Below are 16,398 nucleotides of genomic sequence, written 5' to 3'. Positions count from 1 at the left end.
GCCAGAAACAGCTTCTGTCCCTTACCAGAACTTCCTATTTGTTTGAACAACATCTAGAAAAGATGCAATAGGAGCTAAAAAATCTAGGCAAGGTGTCAGAAGATTACTGGGGAAGACTGAACTCTTCTTGTTCTAGTTTTTTCTTTTTCTTTTTCTTTTTCTTTTTCTTTTTCTTTTTCTTTTTCTTTTTCTTTTTCTTTTTTTTTTTCTTTCCCTTTGCCATCTGGTTTGTTCTTAACTCCAGTTTGGGGATTTTCTGTGTTGGTGTATTTTCACAGAGGCATAAACACCAGGATACTCACTGGAGAGCATGAATCAGCTCTGCTGACTTCAGTTATCTAAAACTTAGCTCATGGGCTTCTGAAGACATGTCTACCCTCATGGAAAAGAATAACGGGGAAAAAAATAACCAGGTCTACATTTGAATTTCTGGGGATCACTTACCTGAAAAACTTTGTATCAGACAACAAGTGTGATTCCCTCATTCTGCACCTATACAACAACATGCACAGCCAGGAGCTAATATTAGGGTGGATCTGATGCTGGAGATGTAAAGGAGCCATATTCCTCCTCATAAGACTGCTATTGGTGTGTTTTCTAACAAGCATCATGACTGGAACAGTTACGTGGGTGCATGGAAGAAGAGGACTTGGACCATGATAATAAGCTGTGTCTTAGTCAAGTTTGGGTTTACTGTTCAAGCACAGAACATAGATGGAGATCATCTATTCTGGACATGTTAAATTCATACAGCTTTTCAGCATGTCCTGTCTGGACAACTGTGGATAGAAACATGGGAAGCAAATTTTGGGGAATGTGAAAATTAATAATAATGAGATGAATAGTGACTTGTAGTTTTTCTTGAAAAGCTAATCCAGTATAACATATGGAAAATACACAGATATCAGAACACCACAGAAACACACATCCCACTTGCTCCTTGCTTTCCTTGCTAGTAAACACCAGCAAAAGAAGCTTTCCTGGTCAGGATTTTCTATTTGGACTTAATCACCTCACTTTGATTGCTCTCACCCAGCTTCATGCTTGGCTGCAATGTGTTACAGGAGTGCTGAATGCAGAGCACACTGCTGGACCTCCACAAATATTAGAGGATCACAAAAACTTTGGCTTAGTGTTTTCTCTTATGTCTGTGGTTCACAGCCACAATGAAGTAACACAACGGCTGAGATGACAAAGTGACTTGTCAATACAAAAATGTCCAAAACGTATTTTATCCTCTCATACATGGACAACACCAATACAAGCAGGACCTCCTCAGGGAGGTCTGTCATATTGACTTAGCCACCAGAGCCTGGGGTTGTGGTGGGAGGCAGTATTAAATTTTAACCACTCTTTAAATAACATTTTTAAAATCAATAATGTGGGACCTGAACCCTCAGCTTTGCAATTGCATTTAGTTTCATTGTAGATGCCATGAAGATGAAGTTCTACCTGCTCTTTTTTACCCTATTTATCTGGATTCAAGAGAAGCATGTCTTCACTCTTCCAAGGTAAATACCTGCTGATGCTACTGGGCTCTCAGTGTGTGGTGAATTGGACAGAGAAAGTATTGAGGCAAAATAATTCCAAGTTGCATAAGAAAACATTTGGCAAAGGTTGACATTTATTTATTGCCCTTGTAATTGGATATGCGGTTCAATTTAACATATAGGTGGTGGAGGGAATGAAATTATTTTAAGTCTTCTTTGCATCCATAAATCCTGTGTTTTTAATCATATTAAAACTATTCTTTTCAGTCTAAGTGCAAATCAATTCTGTTCATTCAGTGCTTTTGAATGCCAATAAAGGACATTCTGAAACTTAATGAGAAAAAATCATTTGCTTCATTTGCCTTAAAACAAGATCTTAAATGAATTACTTCTTGAGGTAGAAAGAGAAACCATTTCAGAAAGTGCTAACAATCTGTTTTCTTTCCAAAGCAGCTTTTATGATTGTTTTTCCAGGCATAAATCATTTTTGAATAACCATTTGGTATTTGTACAATGTTTCAGAAGCAGCTTTATTGTTACCTATTGATAAACTTCAGAAATGCCCTGAAACCAAATGCTTTCTTAAAACATGATAACATATGTCAGAGATGAAGACAGGCAAAGTGCTTTTATTTTATACATGTATAGCTGGTTTAAAAACCTGAAGTGTTCTAATATGCAGAGCTAAAAGGATAAGTTCCTCATGTGGTGGTATTAAGCAAGCTGAACAACCTATGCTTAAATACAACCTGTTCCCAGGACTGAAATACCTACACAAATAACAGTGGATTATGTCTCACAGCCCTTATGTGACTCTGCACCACATGCCAGTGGCAGATCTGTGTCAGGTGAACACTACTGAGTTCATGCCTTAAAAAGTGGACCTTTCATCTCCATTTGAGTTGCAATCATATTTTGTTGTGGACTGCTATGGAGGTTTGAGGGTTAGAGGGACACCTAAACACAATGTCAGGTGAATTCAGTGGAACAATATTGCTCTGTTACTTGAAGTTCATTTATTTCATGTTTTAAAAAAATACTGAATATCTGGTTGACCCTTACAGAGGAATATGGCATTTTCCAATCTAACCCTCCCAGCCACAGCTACAAAACCAGTTCAAATAGTGAGGAGGCTGAGAGTCAGCAAGGTGGGAGAACAGAGAGTCCACAGGAAGACATCTGTGTTCCAGGCAGATGAACATCTTACATGGTCCAGAGGAACAGTAGAAGATGCTGGCAGCACTCCTCTAGTGACCCTACCTGCTAGACTCAGGGTAAGACATTCAGCTGGAGACAAGCAGGGAGGCCTTTCTTCTGGAGTTGTTAGTCAGAAAGGACGTGCAAGTTTTAAATAAAGCCAGGTTATGAGGACAGAGGGACACATCCATGCTGATGCCTTGTTTTTGTGGGCCTGTGTGATGTGATGCTGACAGTCTTCCTAGTGACTAAGAAGTACAATGGAGAGAAGGAATGAAGAGACGGTGTTCAAATCCAGGTTGGATAAAACCTTGAGCAACCTGGTCTATTGGGAAGTGTCCCTGCCCATGGCAGGAGGTTTAGGACTAGATAGTCTCTAAGGTCCATTCCAACCCCTTAACATACTATGAAACTATGAAACTATGACTCAGATTCCTGCAGAAAGCTGGCATAGATTTATGTCTATGTGTGAGATGGTGGCCAGGGCCCCTGGAAGGGATTCATATGGCTATATGGGATTTCTTCACAGCTCTGCGTGGGAACAAGTTCCCTTCACCTTTCTGTACAGTTAGTGGAGAAAATTATGTGCATTTGGGTAACAATTCATTCCAGTTTAGCACACACATCTAGATTAGCTCAGGTTAACTGGCCCCTAAAAGTGTCTGTTCCATTATTAAAACAGTGCCAAGGTCAGATGAAGACATCACACGCATGTAAAAATGAATTGTAATACATCCCACTCACTTTGTCATAGCTACAGGGCAAGACCTCAGCATTGCAGTGCAGGGATGGCAGCTGGACTTCTATTTACTCAGAGGTAAAAAGGAGAGGAAAAAGAGATGGGGAACAGTGACAGAGCCCAGTGGAACCCTGGGAGAAAGTTGGAGGAGGGGAATGAGAGGGATCCTTTCAAGGACAAACTCCAAGAGCAACGAGGGAAGCAGAGCATGAGAACAGAAAGTGAAAGAAAAGAGGTGTGTTCAAGATGACCGTGTCCAGCTGTATGAGAGCAAGAAGCAGGACAAGCAAGCTGAGGGTGAAGGGTTGTTTCTGAGACTGGTATAAAGCTAATAATTAGAGCTTTTGTCTGGGTGTTTTGTAACAGGAGTGGGGCAGAAGACAGATGAAAGAGGGTATAATGCCAAATCAAAACAGAAGAACTGAGAAGTCCAACAACTATAGTTTTGACTGCTAATACGCTCCACATTAAAGATGACTACAAGAGCAAGGGCAGAATTTTGATTCACTTGTTCAGTGTATTCAGGTCCTAACATGAGAGATATAGGGGAATTGCTTCTAGATACCACCTGTTCAGTAATTACCACACTCAGCGGATGTATTTGTGCAACAAATGATGGGGTACAAGCCCATACCAGCTTCCTTATTATGGTACTCTCAGGCTGTGGGAATAATAGGATGAAACCAGATGCAGCAGGCCTTTTCTGGTCTCCCCTGTGAAAAGACTTCCACAGCTATGAGAAGACAAATTTACTTTTAAAGTAGCCCCAAACACACACTTCAGAGTGCACTTGCCTAAAGAAATAGGCAAACTGCCAAACTTGCTTATCCCTGATTGCTTTTTGATGTTCTGTCAAATGATGGTGGAGGCAAAAATAGGGCTGGCATATCGTTGGTTCTGCATGAGAAACAACAGTGATTGCTTGGAGCCTGGCTAAAAGTAAAGATGAATCACCTGGTTGCCAGATGCAGTCAGGTTTCTGCTTGAAATCAGTCACAACAACGAGTTGTGACAATCACATTATGCAGCTTGAAAACACTAGTTTTGAGATCCCTGCTTGCTTTCTTTTCAGGACAGTCTGCAGACAGGGCTGGCAGGGATTTCCATGGTGCCTGGTTTATGCAGTGCCACATGATTAGAGGGCTGAGAGCCACCTCAGCCCATGAAATAGAAATAGGGGTCTGACATTCCCCTGAGTCTCTCTTCTGCACACACAAATTATGTTAAGTTTCTGACCAATGCAATTTTGAATTACATGGCTTGCAGGACTCAATTTACAGTGCAGAGTGGTATTTTTTTCCTACCAGCAAGTGTATTTGGCTTCTATCACCAATAGTGGGGTCAGGCATGGAGTAGCTAGGAAGCACCATGTCATGTACAGCATGTCCAGACCAAGGTTTTCAAGTAGGAGGGGAATATAAGTTACTGGGCAAAGGTGGGAAGGACAGTTGTACAGATCAACTGAAAAGATACCTGGCAGAGGGACACAAATGAGGAGATCAGGAAAACTAAACTGGAGAAGGAATGCACATCTACAAAACATCATGTTTGGCTTTTGCCAAACTGGGAGGGCTTTTGGTAGGCTGGGAGGGCTGATGTCTCTGCTGAACAGTGACACAGACTCTTCCTGGTCTAAGCAGGTTTTCCACTGGTGCTGCTACACTCTGGATTAGCTGGGGCTGGTGGCTGTTGTGCTGTTGCCAGCTCCCAGGAGCAGTCTCAGCATCCAGCAGTAGCTATTGGCTACCCAAGCCCTGCATCACCTCTTCTGTGGATTTTATTGATTGGTAGAAGCAGAGGCTGGAACAGGGCTCAGCATCTTCATTATTGGATTGCCTCTGAGTTCATGGCAGCCAAACCATGGAAGACGAGAAAGGACAAGCCTGCTTCTCAACTTTTGCATGAACTGCAGTTGTGCCAAGTACCTGTGCTTTACTAAATACCCTTGTTTTTCAGGGATGAAGTTCTGTGGGCTCTCCCACAAACAGATGAACAAGTTGAAGCCCTTCAGGATTTACTGAACTCCACTGAGGTAAACAGATTCTTCTGTCTCTCTGGTCTCTAGGCCAAATATTTCCCCAAAGTGCCCTAATATTGCTTCTCCTTCCAAAGAAAGATTTGTCCCACTTTCATTCATTTGTTCTAATACAGCAACTCATCAAATTCTTGGTTTTCATTGCTCCGCTGCCTTCTGATTTACATGAGGAGATCCCTCCATAATGTTATAGTAATGAATTATATCAGAGCTCATATTTCTGCAATTGATTTTGTGTATTAAGACACTGAAAAATTGGCAAAACATCAACATGTCTTGACCTATATGGCTCGCATACCTTTGAAGATCAGGACTGGATTTTTTGTGTTTTTTTCTTGAAGTAGCATTTAGAAGATAACAATACTTTTTAAAATTATTATTACTTCTATCTTTCATTAGGTAAAAGAGTATTTTTAATTAAATAATGAAGCCTCTTCCTCTTCATTTGCCCAATCACCTCCTCACAGTTTGAAGCCAACACTCTGCAACAAAGGTGTAACCATTTCCTCAACCAACGTAATTTGCAGGATGATTGAGGATGTGTTTCTCATGATTGAGAGCTTTTAATGGTGTCCATGCCCAGCCTTTCTCTGTCTTTCTTGTCTCCTATTCATTTTATGCCCGCTCCAAAATCCCACTAGTCTTCTGCTGTCCCCACTAGCATCTTCTGATTCTTCCCTTAAGTTCTTATAAACCTGATGGTAACCTTTCTTGCTCTTTTCTGCCCTCACAAGTCAATTCACATATCCATCTCTTTTGCTATACCAATATAAATCTCCCTTCTTCCACCTTTTCCTTACTCCTGTAATTCTTCACTTGCACACAGAAGCCCCAAGAAGTCAGGAACAACAACTGCAGTACATTCAGTGCAGAGAGGGCATGTGGTGGCCAAGTCATTTATGTGAATATGCAAACCAACCATTTTTCATGGGCTATAAACGGAAATTTTTTTTATCATGGCTATAGACTGAATTTTTTTTCTCATGGCTATAAACAAGTTATAAGTTTTTTTTCTCATGGCTATAAACTAGGCAAGTTATAAGAAGAAAACAGAATGGGAAAGGGAAAGGGAAAGAAAAAGGGAAAGAAAAAGGGAGAGGGAAAGGGAAATGGAAGACACAAACAGTACTTCCCAAAAAATTTTAATGTTTACAATCTAGCAAAAAAAAGAAGCACTTGAAAATTAGCATCTTACAAGAAGAATTATTAGGCTAATTATAAGTGCTACTCCTGCAAAAGCTGGAAAGCAAAAATGTAAAACAGAGGAAATGCTTTGTTCCTACAGCACACACATTGCATGTAGCATTCATCAGAACATCCAGACACAGGAACACCTACAAGAGTCTTTTGTAGTGCTGCTGGGGCAGGATTGATCATTGCTGATGATGGGTAAAGGTACAAATAATCATATGCATTATCAAAGTTTCCCATTTACTCTCATTCATTGCTCCTCTACCATCTCAGCTGTGTTAATTCAGAGTTCCTTAGCTTTCCTTAGTCTCAATTCAAAGAATGTCTACACCAAAGAAAAACTAAATCTGAACTGGTACATCAGTGCAGACAGCAGGCTAGCCAGGGCAACAGGAGCAGCGGTGCTGGGGAGCTAAGCATTCAGCTTTCTTCTTGGATGGGCTTTCCAAATAATGCTGAGCCATGTGATGCCACCACCGCTCTGCCAATAATGTCAGAGATGCTTTTATTGAGACTAGCACAGCCATTTGTATAGCACTTTGCAGTAATATATCCAGGGGCCAAATATTTTACCACTTATTTTTTCAAAGTCTTCATTAAAAACGTGGATGAGTTTTCTGTTTGATTGTGCAGGTATTTTTTCTCTGAGAAATGACTGAAGTAAACAGCTGACAGCTGATACATGCCCGGAAACATGGCACCCTAAGTTGGATACAGTATTCCTGGTGGAACTGCACCAGAGAGGAAAAAAAACCCAACCCTATTGTCTGGTGACTCCATTCTGTATGATGCCATAAAAATGCATCCAAGAATTATGTTGTTCTTTTCCACACTCTAAATTCATGCCTAATTTTCTTCTAACTGTCACCCCTACATCTTTTTGTAGTATTGGTTCTAAAGTTTCAGTCTTATCGAACATGTTGGCTTCTGATTTCATTATTGTAAAATATTTAATTTTAACAAGAAGAATCACATTCTCTTGTTTTTCTCCCATTTCTAATCTCTGTATTGCTGCTTCAACTTGACTTATATTCAAACTGCTTCTGGCATTTATTTCCTCCCTGATCAAAGTCATCAGAGAATACAATAACTACAAAGACTGGTCTGATCTTCATTAATTCTCCAAAAACCCTCAGGGAAAATAACTCTTAGCAGACTTGAAAACATGTAACATAATAACCAGCTAAATATATTTATTATACTAGAAATGCTGTCTCAGAAAAGGTTATGTTCCTGCCTTTGTTCTTGATTTATGAATTTATGTGCAGAAGTCATTATAAACATTTCTTAAATACACATATTTCATTTCCAGCAGTAGCAGAATGCTATACCACATCACAGGGAACATTAAACTGCTTGTTATGAGTGGTCTCTTAAATTGAAAACATATGCTTTGATTATTTTCAAAATGCTTATTAAATGTTAGCAAGAACATTTTTTCTTTCCTCAGTAAAAAAAAATAAAATGTTTTTGGAAACTTTATAGGTCATTCTCTGGCAACCTGTTGTGGTTGAAAACATCAAGAAGGGCAGAGAAGTCCATTTCTATGTCAGGGCATCCAACATAAATAGCTCAAAAGCTCAGTTAAGGCAACTGACCATCCAACACAAGTATGTATTTTTTTATTTGTTGTCATGAATGTTTCTGTAAAGTTGTTTGTCATTTATTTAACAGAAGATTGCGCTCTTCCTTTATTATTCAGAGTCTTGATGGGAGATGTTCAAGAACTTATTGAAAAACAGACAGTCAATGACACAGTCAACCCACGTAGATCTTCTTCGTATTATGAAAACTACCATTCAATGAAAGAAGTAAGATATTTTTGTTGCAAACATCTGTAGATTCAAAGGGTGAATTTTTTCTTTTTTTTGGAAAGAAATCATCAACAGGTAATAATTACCATTGTATTCCTCAACAATTGAGAGGTTTATTTATTGTAATGCTTTCATAGAGAAAGAAGCACCAGACAAATCTTTCATACATGTATTGCCACAAACTTCCATTCAAAGGCAGTCAATACAAAAGCAAAATGAAGTCCCAAAATTAACATGTAAATATTTAAAGCATGAAATTAATAATAATTTGACCAAATAGAACTAAAGAGGAATTTCAGGGCTTATATTTGAACTATGATGTGATTGTATCTTACTGCTTGTTTTAAGAGAAATAAGAGTCAGGCAAGTGGTAAGTGGGCTGAATTATTAGGATTTTTTTTCCATCAGGTAAAGAGGCAGGATTTGGGGAGTTTAATGAATGTTTAATGAATTTAAGTCTAGACCACATTCAAGGACGAAGGAAAACAATAGAGAGAAGATGTACTTTCTAACTTCACCCTTGCAGATATATTATTGGATGGAAGAAGTAGTGAGAGTCCACTCTGATCTCCTCCAGAAAATATATATTGGATCATCATATGAAAAGCGACCACTTTATGTTCTGAAGGTACAGCTGTGACTTATTGCAAAAACTTTCTAAGTACTAAAGTAAACAAGTGATGGGGCTTGCCCAGAACACTTCCTTAAATCTCTAATTTTTGTGGGTTTTAGAAGTTTCCTAAGTTGTTCTAGTAAGGTGCATTACCATTGCAAATGCATTTGACCACATTAGGTTCCTTGCTGGGTCACAAAGAAGTTATCACATCTAGGCCATCACCCAAAGGCATGAAATACTGGCAGAGTGGATACCCTCCTCAGTTGACTATGAACCCATTCTAGCCTTGCTGTAGTCTTGGTGTCTATGTTAGGACTCTGCAGTCTGAATGTGGCTGACTGCATGTGAACATAACTGATGACTGCATCCTGGCCCAGGATCAGTCCGAGCTCTCCCTACAAGATAGATGATATTTCTTATAACTGATGACTGCATCCTGGCCCAGGATCAGTCTGAGCTCTCCCTACAAGAGTAACCATCTTGGTTACCCTTTAACTTCCACTTTTATGAGGTGCTCTTTACAGCGGCAACATTTTAATGCAATTTCTCTTTTGTCAGATTTCTAAAAGCCAGGAAAAATCCAAAAGCGCTGTATGGATTGACTGTGGTATCCACGCTAGAGAATGGATTTCTCCTGCTTTCTGCCTGTGGTTCATAGGCCATGTGAGTAGATAATCACATCTGATTACTGTTTTCAAAGCAAAGCAAAAAATCCTGATGCCATTTACCTTTGTCCCATTGCGGTCTAAGCTCCATAAACCCCTAATCCATTTACTTCCACAACGCCAGCATTTGAGATTTGTCTAAGCTCCATACATAGCAGTGAATTTGTGGATGTGTGTGTGTGTGTCAGTAGATGGGGGTGCATGTGAGACAGAAAGTCATAGGGATTGAGTGTAATGGAACTCAAATGTATTCTCAAGTATGAAAGAAACTTCGAAGTATGTGTGGGAAATTCAACAGAGACATTTATAATTATGATCGATCAGGGATGGAGAGGGCATGCCAGAAAAAAGCACGTTTGATAATCTGCTAGGGCTATGTCTATACTGCCACATGGATTCAAGGAATGGTCTTGGCTCTCGGTCACACAGCACATGGTGGCTCGTATCCGTATTACTGCATCTGGCACGGCCTGGATAGAACAGAAGACACCCAGCATGAGCTCAAACTGTCCTACAACCCCTGGCTCTTTGCTACATGCCTTTTTAGAGCAATACATACCCCACATTTGCCTGCTCCAGGCACGGCATAGCTCCACACCAGCATGCACACCAGCAATCTCTACTTAACACTTGCTGTGATGTGTCACGTGCTGCTGGGTCTACTGCTATGCTCCTCCTGCCTCTGCATTTTCTATTTGGGTTCCTGCTTTTTTCTGGATCTGCTTCCTGCAGAAAATAAAGCCACAAATGCCATCTTCCTCTGAAGGTACTATCCTTGTTAGAGATACCTTCATTTCAGACCTGCAGAACATGACCAGCAACAGCCAGCCATGCACATAGTACCAGTTTGTGGAAACTAGAAAATCACTGATGGGATGAGCCTGTAGGAGGTGCTTAGACCGACAAGCCTTGATGTGCAGCCACAGACCAAGAATCACATCTATCTTTAATATCTACACTGCTCAGGATAGTGAATAAAGGTACACAAAATGATACAGCCCATGGTCAGCACATGCATGTTAACATACATTGCCTTGGTCTTTTTGGACTTTAGGCATCTCTGCTCAACTCCTTACACTGAGCTGCTGGCCCAGTTCCTAGTATGGACCAGGAAAAGGCTTCTAAGGCCTTTCTGGCCCAGACAAAGTTGCCCATCTTGCTCAGTAAATATTCTGAGATATAATTTATTGTTACTCTTTCACAAAAGCAAAGTTCACAGTAAAACTAAGCTAGATGAGATTGAGACTTCACAATCACCAGTATTTTAGCCAAAGAAACAACATAGATGAGTCCTTAAAACATGAATTGTGGTTTGGCTGTGATGGAACTAAATAATGCTGATAATAATAATTAAAAATGTGTTTATTTCTGTCAACTAAAAAAACTCAATGACTATAACATTTGAACGGAAATTGCCAGAGTTAGGGACAGATACACCTAAATGTACCTCATGACTCAGTGATAATCTCAGCCTTCAATGTTCCGTTGGAGAGAAATGCATTTGCCCTTTTCATGCCACTCCAGATAATTACCTGCTGTGCTGTCACTTTGCCAGTGACATGTCCCTGCAGCATTTTTCAGAAGAAACAAGCTGAGCATGTAGGTTATCCATATCTTTGATCTGATTTATGTGTTCTAAATTCAAATTTTATTTCTATATCACTTCATGATGTAACATTTTAAAATCTGACATTAATGTCTATCTGCACACGCATGCTAAAATTATCAGCTCTCTCCAGCAAGGCCTAGGTATTCTTTAAAAAGCATTCACTCTCTCACTAGCATTCTTTACAATGGGTCCACTCTTTATAATTTAATTTTGTCATTAAGATTGTAGAAAGATTGACATTTCTCATTTAGTCAAACAAAGTCCATTGCCTGAGGAAAACTAGGAAGGACTGAAAATGAGAGAAGGTGGTTTAAGTAAGGCATAAAGAAAAAAAAAAGAAAAATATATGATTAAGGACTTAGTCTATTCTAATAGTAACGAAACCACTTATCTAGGTTAAAATTTATTCCTGTGTCATGGACCAACAACCAGGTTAGGTATCACTAAAGCCTTCAAAATAAGCTGTTAGGCAAAATTAGCAGTGTAGATCTTACTGGCTCTTGTCATACAATTGCATTAAACTCACAATGCAACCAGAAGAAATAATGTTACGTACCACAGCCATTTGAAATGTTCCTATTTATTTTCAGACCTGCTGTATTTTGTGCCACTTTGAGTGGAAGGGAGGGTTCCTATTATGTATACAAGCAGCAAAAGCTCAAACCTTCTTATGAATAGGCTTCAATTCTATCTCATTACTGTGCATTAACACTGAAGGACTGAAGTGTTTCTGATTGACTGTATCAATTAAATTCCTACCCTCTCCCTGGCACTTCCAAACAAAGAGCTGCTTTGCTATTGAGCAATTTCCGTGATGTCATGTGCCTCTGTCAGGAGGGAGACTGGTCTGATAATTGCACAATTATTTCACACATGCCATCAGGTGTCTTTCTAGGAAGGTAACAAAAACACTATTACGAATGCTTTTAATAAGTTTCTCCTGCGGTTTACAGGCAATCCATGTGCGTGAGAGAGATCAGACCATGACAAGACTTCTGGAGCACTTTGATTTCTACGTCATGCCTGTGATCAATGTGGATGGCTATGAGTACACATGGAGCCATCCCTCTGTATGTAGACCTTTTCTGACAGGCTGTGCAACATACTGATTTGCTATTAATGGAAACTATCACCATGCATGCTTACGGCATCACTTTCATCCTGGAACTGCACACCCCAAACTCTTAATCTTCATTAAAATTAACTCTTAATTCCAAACACAGCTTAATCTGTGCTTGGAATTTCTGCATGTCTGCCTTATTTAAATCACAACAAATGCTGTAACTATTTGGCATTTTATCCACAGTACCTTTGTGTCTTCCAAGCTGCTAGAAATGTGTTTGGAAATGACAGAATCTCATCCTGGTATTTTAATACTTCCAGATGTCAGGGAACACCTGTGTCAGCCTGCAGCAAGGTTACAAATACTGGCACAATCCAGCACAAGCTGGATAGCATCCTGCATCACCTACCACACAGCCAATAACTCACTCTTTATTCCTGCAAAGCAGCCCTCAGAGTACCATTTTTTTTTTCAGATAAATGAAGGTACAACAGGTATCTTTTGTCCAGGATTTTATTTGTTGATTGGAAATCCCAAGCTGTTGAAATGGTTGTTAGATTTTTAGATCCTTTGCTCAAGTTTTAAAAAAAATATTTTTTTTCTCCACTCTTACTCATTTAATTTCCAGCATAGCTTGGCTCACATTTGTATAGCCACCCACAATCACCTCAACAGCTGCATACCAAATTTCCAGCTTTCCACATGCTGGCAGCAATGCCTGCAGAAAGGTTGGACTCGGACTCCTAAACTCACATACCTGGCTGAACTGTATGCCTTCCACCCTCCTTCCACAGTCCAAATCCATTGAAATCAGACCAGATGCAATCACTTATCCTACCCAACATTTCCTTTTATCATCCTGCCTTGCTGGCAAGCAGACTGTGGGTTTAGAATCTACCTTGGTCCTCATTGGCAAATGACTGCTAATGGGAAATGACCGCACAAGTGTGAAGTCACATCTAACTAACCAGTGAGATGGTTTATTGATTTTTTTCAGCTTTTTTTCCCCTGAACATAGCTTGTGTTTCTCTTTCCATAGAATCGGCTGTGGAGAAAAAGCCGTTCATCGCATGGTAACAGCAAGTGCATTGGTACTGACATGAACAGGAATTTTGATGCACACTGGTGTGGTAGGACATAACTTTCTTCCTATTGCACCCCTGCCTCACTTTTAGCCTTTAAAATTCTTTATTTTGACATAATTTTCATTTATCATTTCACAAAGTTAATATGCAGAAATGCAGCTCAGTATCTGCTACGAACTGGTGAAAACTTTCCCAGCTTTAGATACTTTTTGTTGGGACTCCGGATTTTTCTTCCCCAGATGACACACCAGGGAATAACCTCTTCCCAGCACAACAGAGATCCAGGACCCTGGATCCATGCCCCACCATGCCCCACCTGGTAAAGGCTGTTGGTGGGAAGGAGGAAAAAGGCAAGAGGTGGCCCTTGCCATGTCACCCAAAGCCTGTTGCACTATCCAGTTGTGAACAGATGCCCTACCCTGTGGTACAAACTGAACACCTCGGTCATTCTTCTGTAATTCCTAGCAGACCAAGATTTTTGGGTCTTAGTGTTTCTTATGAAGGCTGTATCACATTTACTTACTGCAGGCACTTTAGCACTTGACAAGTTTTTAATAGTCTGAAGAACACCTATCTTAAAATACTACCCTGTTGATCAGGTCTGACTTCACTCAGTGCTGACACTGATGTCCTATATGGCTTTCAGTCATTGTAGTCCATTTATGAACTAGGAATAAAGAATTTTATTCACCATTCATGGCTATTATATGGAGAAAAAAACAAGATTTTTTCACTAAAGATCCTGATTGCTTCCAGAAAGTTATTTGGTCTTATTCTGAAGATAGCAGAAGTCGTGAATCCTAGTTGCCTTCTTTGTAACTTGTTCCAGTGTCAAGTTTTCATAAAAGCTTTCATTTTGATTTATGTTTCTTCAGCTTCCCATTGGGAGTTTGTTTACCCCTGAGATTAAATAATCGTTTAGAACTGTCTTTTTCCTGTAGTATTTCTAGATTTTAAGATGTGATCTCATTATCATGTGATGATTTTAAATGCAGCATCCTCTCCTCTAAGGCTTCTTACCCAGTCTGAATAATTACTTTCCTTCACATGCTCTGAATTTTTCAAGAATATAGGAGGTGAGAAATCCTAGTAGACCTGCATGGATTTCTACAAGCATGAGTCCTTTCCATAGTGTGGCAGAATCAGTGATTTCTTTTATATTAGCATCATACTCTGCTCTTTCATCAGACAAACAGAAATGTAGCAGGGAAGAAGTAAAGGAGTAAAACTGTGTTCCAGGTCAAGGAGCATCTCCCTATGAATGTCAGGAGATATACTGTGGACCCTACCCAGAGTCTGAGCCCGAAGTGAAAGCAGTGGCTCGCTTTATCAGAGACCACAAGGATACCATTAAAGCCTACATAACCATGCACTCATACTCCCAGCTGGTATTGTTTCCATATTCCTACACTATGAACAGAAGCAGAGACCATGATGAGCTGGTAAGTCTTCCCAGCTCTGGAACTTTCACATTTATTTCAGAATTACTTAGCCTGCTTGGTTAGTCTTGTAAGGAGGAAGTCACAGTGCTCTGAGGAATGAGAATCAGGAAATGAGATTTTCCTTGATGTTCTAAGAATTTGAAGCGGTCTGGCTGATCTAGCAGTGTGTAAGTCAGCAAGCTGCTTCTGAAGGCTATAGAAAAAAGAAAACACATCAACAATTCCTCAGGACTGACATTTACGTGCACTGCTGTCACTTTTACTGCTTTTCAACCTCATGCATCTACTGTGAACGTAACGTTTTATTTTGAAAACTCATATTTTGTTAAAAAATATTTTATTAAAAAAGAGAAATGTTGTATAGATACGACTGCAAAATGTACACATTTAATGCATTGGAAGCATCTACTTGTTAGACAAAACCCCATACAGTCCAATAGAGCATTTCCATTGGCAACCAGTGCCAGCACATTTAAGTCTTCCTCATGGCTTAAGAGTTCTCTCAATTGAAGTATTTTCCTGGTGTTTCTGTCAATAAATCAACAGTGACTTCAGAACTGTGGCACAAAAGCAAAAATATGAGACAAATGAGAACTAACAGTTTGACAACAGTTTGCTGCCTGAAGGGGGGGAAGGTCCCACCAATATTTCTTACCTATCTACATCAGAAATGCAACCTGTAGCATGGGCACATGCTGAAAATTGTTACCACATTCTGTGGGTTTTCTAGAACCTTTTACAAGGGTATTTAACTAACGCAAGATCCAGAGCACACTATAAGCAAATCCTAACTACCTTACATACTATTATCACAAGGCCTTAAAGCTAATAATGCTTTGTTTAATCGCAGGAAAGTCTGGCAAAGAAAGCAGCTAAAGCTATAAAGAGGACAACAAGGAAAACGTACACGCCTGGTGCTGGTGCATCAACAATCTGTAAGTATGACTTTCCTGCAACAACAGGCATGACAGTACATCCCTGCTAGCATCAGAAGACACCTTTAGAGCAGAAAACCAAAGTCCTGGCTTCAGGCAGTTTATCTCTTTTCCTTTCCTCACAGATTTGGCTCCTGGAGGGTCCGACGACTGGGCTTATGATCTTGGCATTAAATACTCCTTCACCATTGAGCTTCGGGACACAGGGACTTATGGATTTTTGCTTCCTGCTCAAGAAATTAAGCCAACTTGCTTAGAAGCACTTTCTGCTGTCAAAGAGATAGCTCAGCATGTTCTTCAGAACTCATGATGTTGAATGTAATTTATTCCAGCATGACTGCACTTAGCTAGTTATAAAAAAAAATTAATAAAAAAGCTTGCTGCTTTATTAAAATTATTTCTACAAAGGCAAAAAACCCTCCAACAAACCAAACCCAAAAAACAAAGAAAGTATTTACCCCCTATATTTTAGAATACACCAGCCTTTTCAGCCATACTTACATACCTACACCTACAA

At 39.7% G+C, this 16,398-nt stretch overlaps 1 protein-coding gene across 1 annotated transcript; it reads left to right on the top strand.

Moving 5' to 3' along the window:
- The first annotated feature begins 1,434 nt into the window (after nt 1–1,434).
- CPB2 (carboxypeptidase B2 (plasma)) lies at nt 1,435–16,191 on the top strand. Its single transcript, XM_009071861.1, has 11 exons — nt 1,435–1,511; nt 5,383–5,458; nt 8,138–8,262; nt 8,355–8,463; nt 8,993–9,094; nt 9,641–9,745; nt 12,310–12,426; nt 13,459–13,549; nt 14,744–14,946; nt 15,797–15,881; nt 16,007–16,191. The coding sequence occupies exons 1-11, from the start codon at nt 1,435–1,437 to the stop codon at nt 16,189–16,191; spliced, it is 1,275 nt and encodes a 424-aa protein (XP_009070109.1).
- Nucleotides 16,192–16,398: the final 207 nt, after the last annotated feature.

This window comes from Acanthisitta chloris, unplaced genomic scaffold, assembly GCF_000695815.1.
Source record: "Acanthisitta chloris isolate BGI_N310 unplaced genomic scaffold, ASM69581v1 scaffold22823, whole genome shotgun sequence".
Lineage (NCBI taxonomy): Eukaryota > Metazoa > Chordata > Aves > Passeriformes > Acanthisittidae > Acanthisitta > Acanthisitta chloris.
The sequence above is the reverse complement of the archived record's forward strand: the minus strand, read 5'-3'. Positions and strand labels throughout refer to the sequence as shown.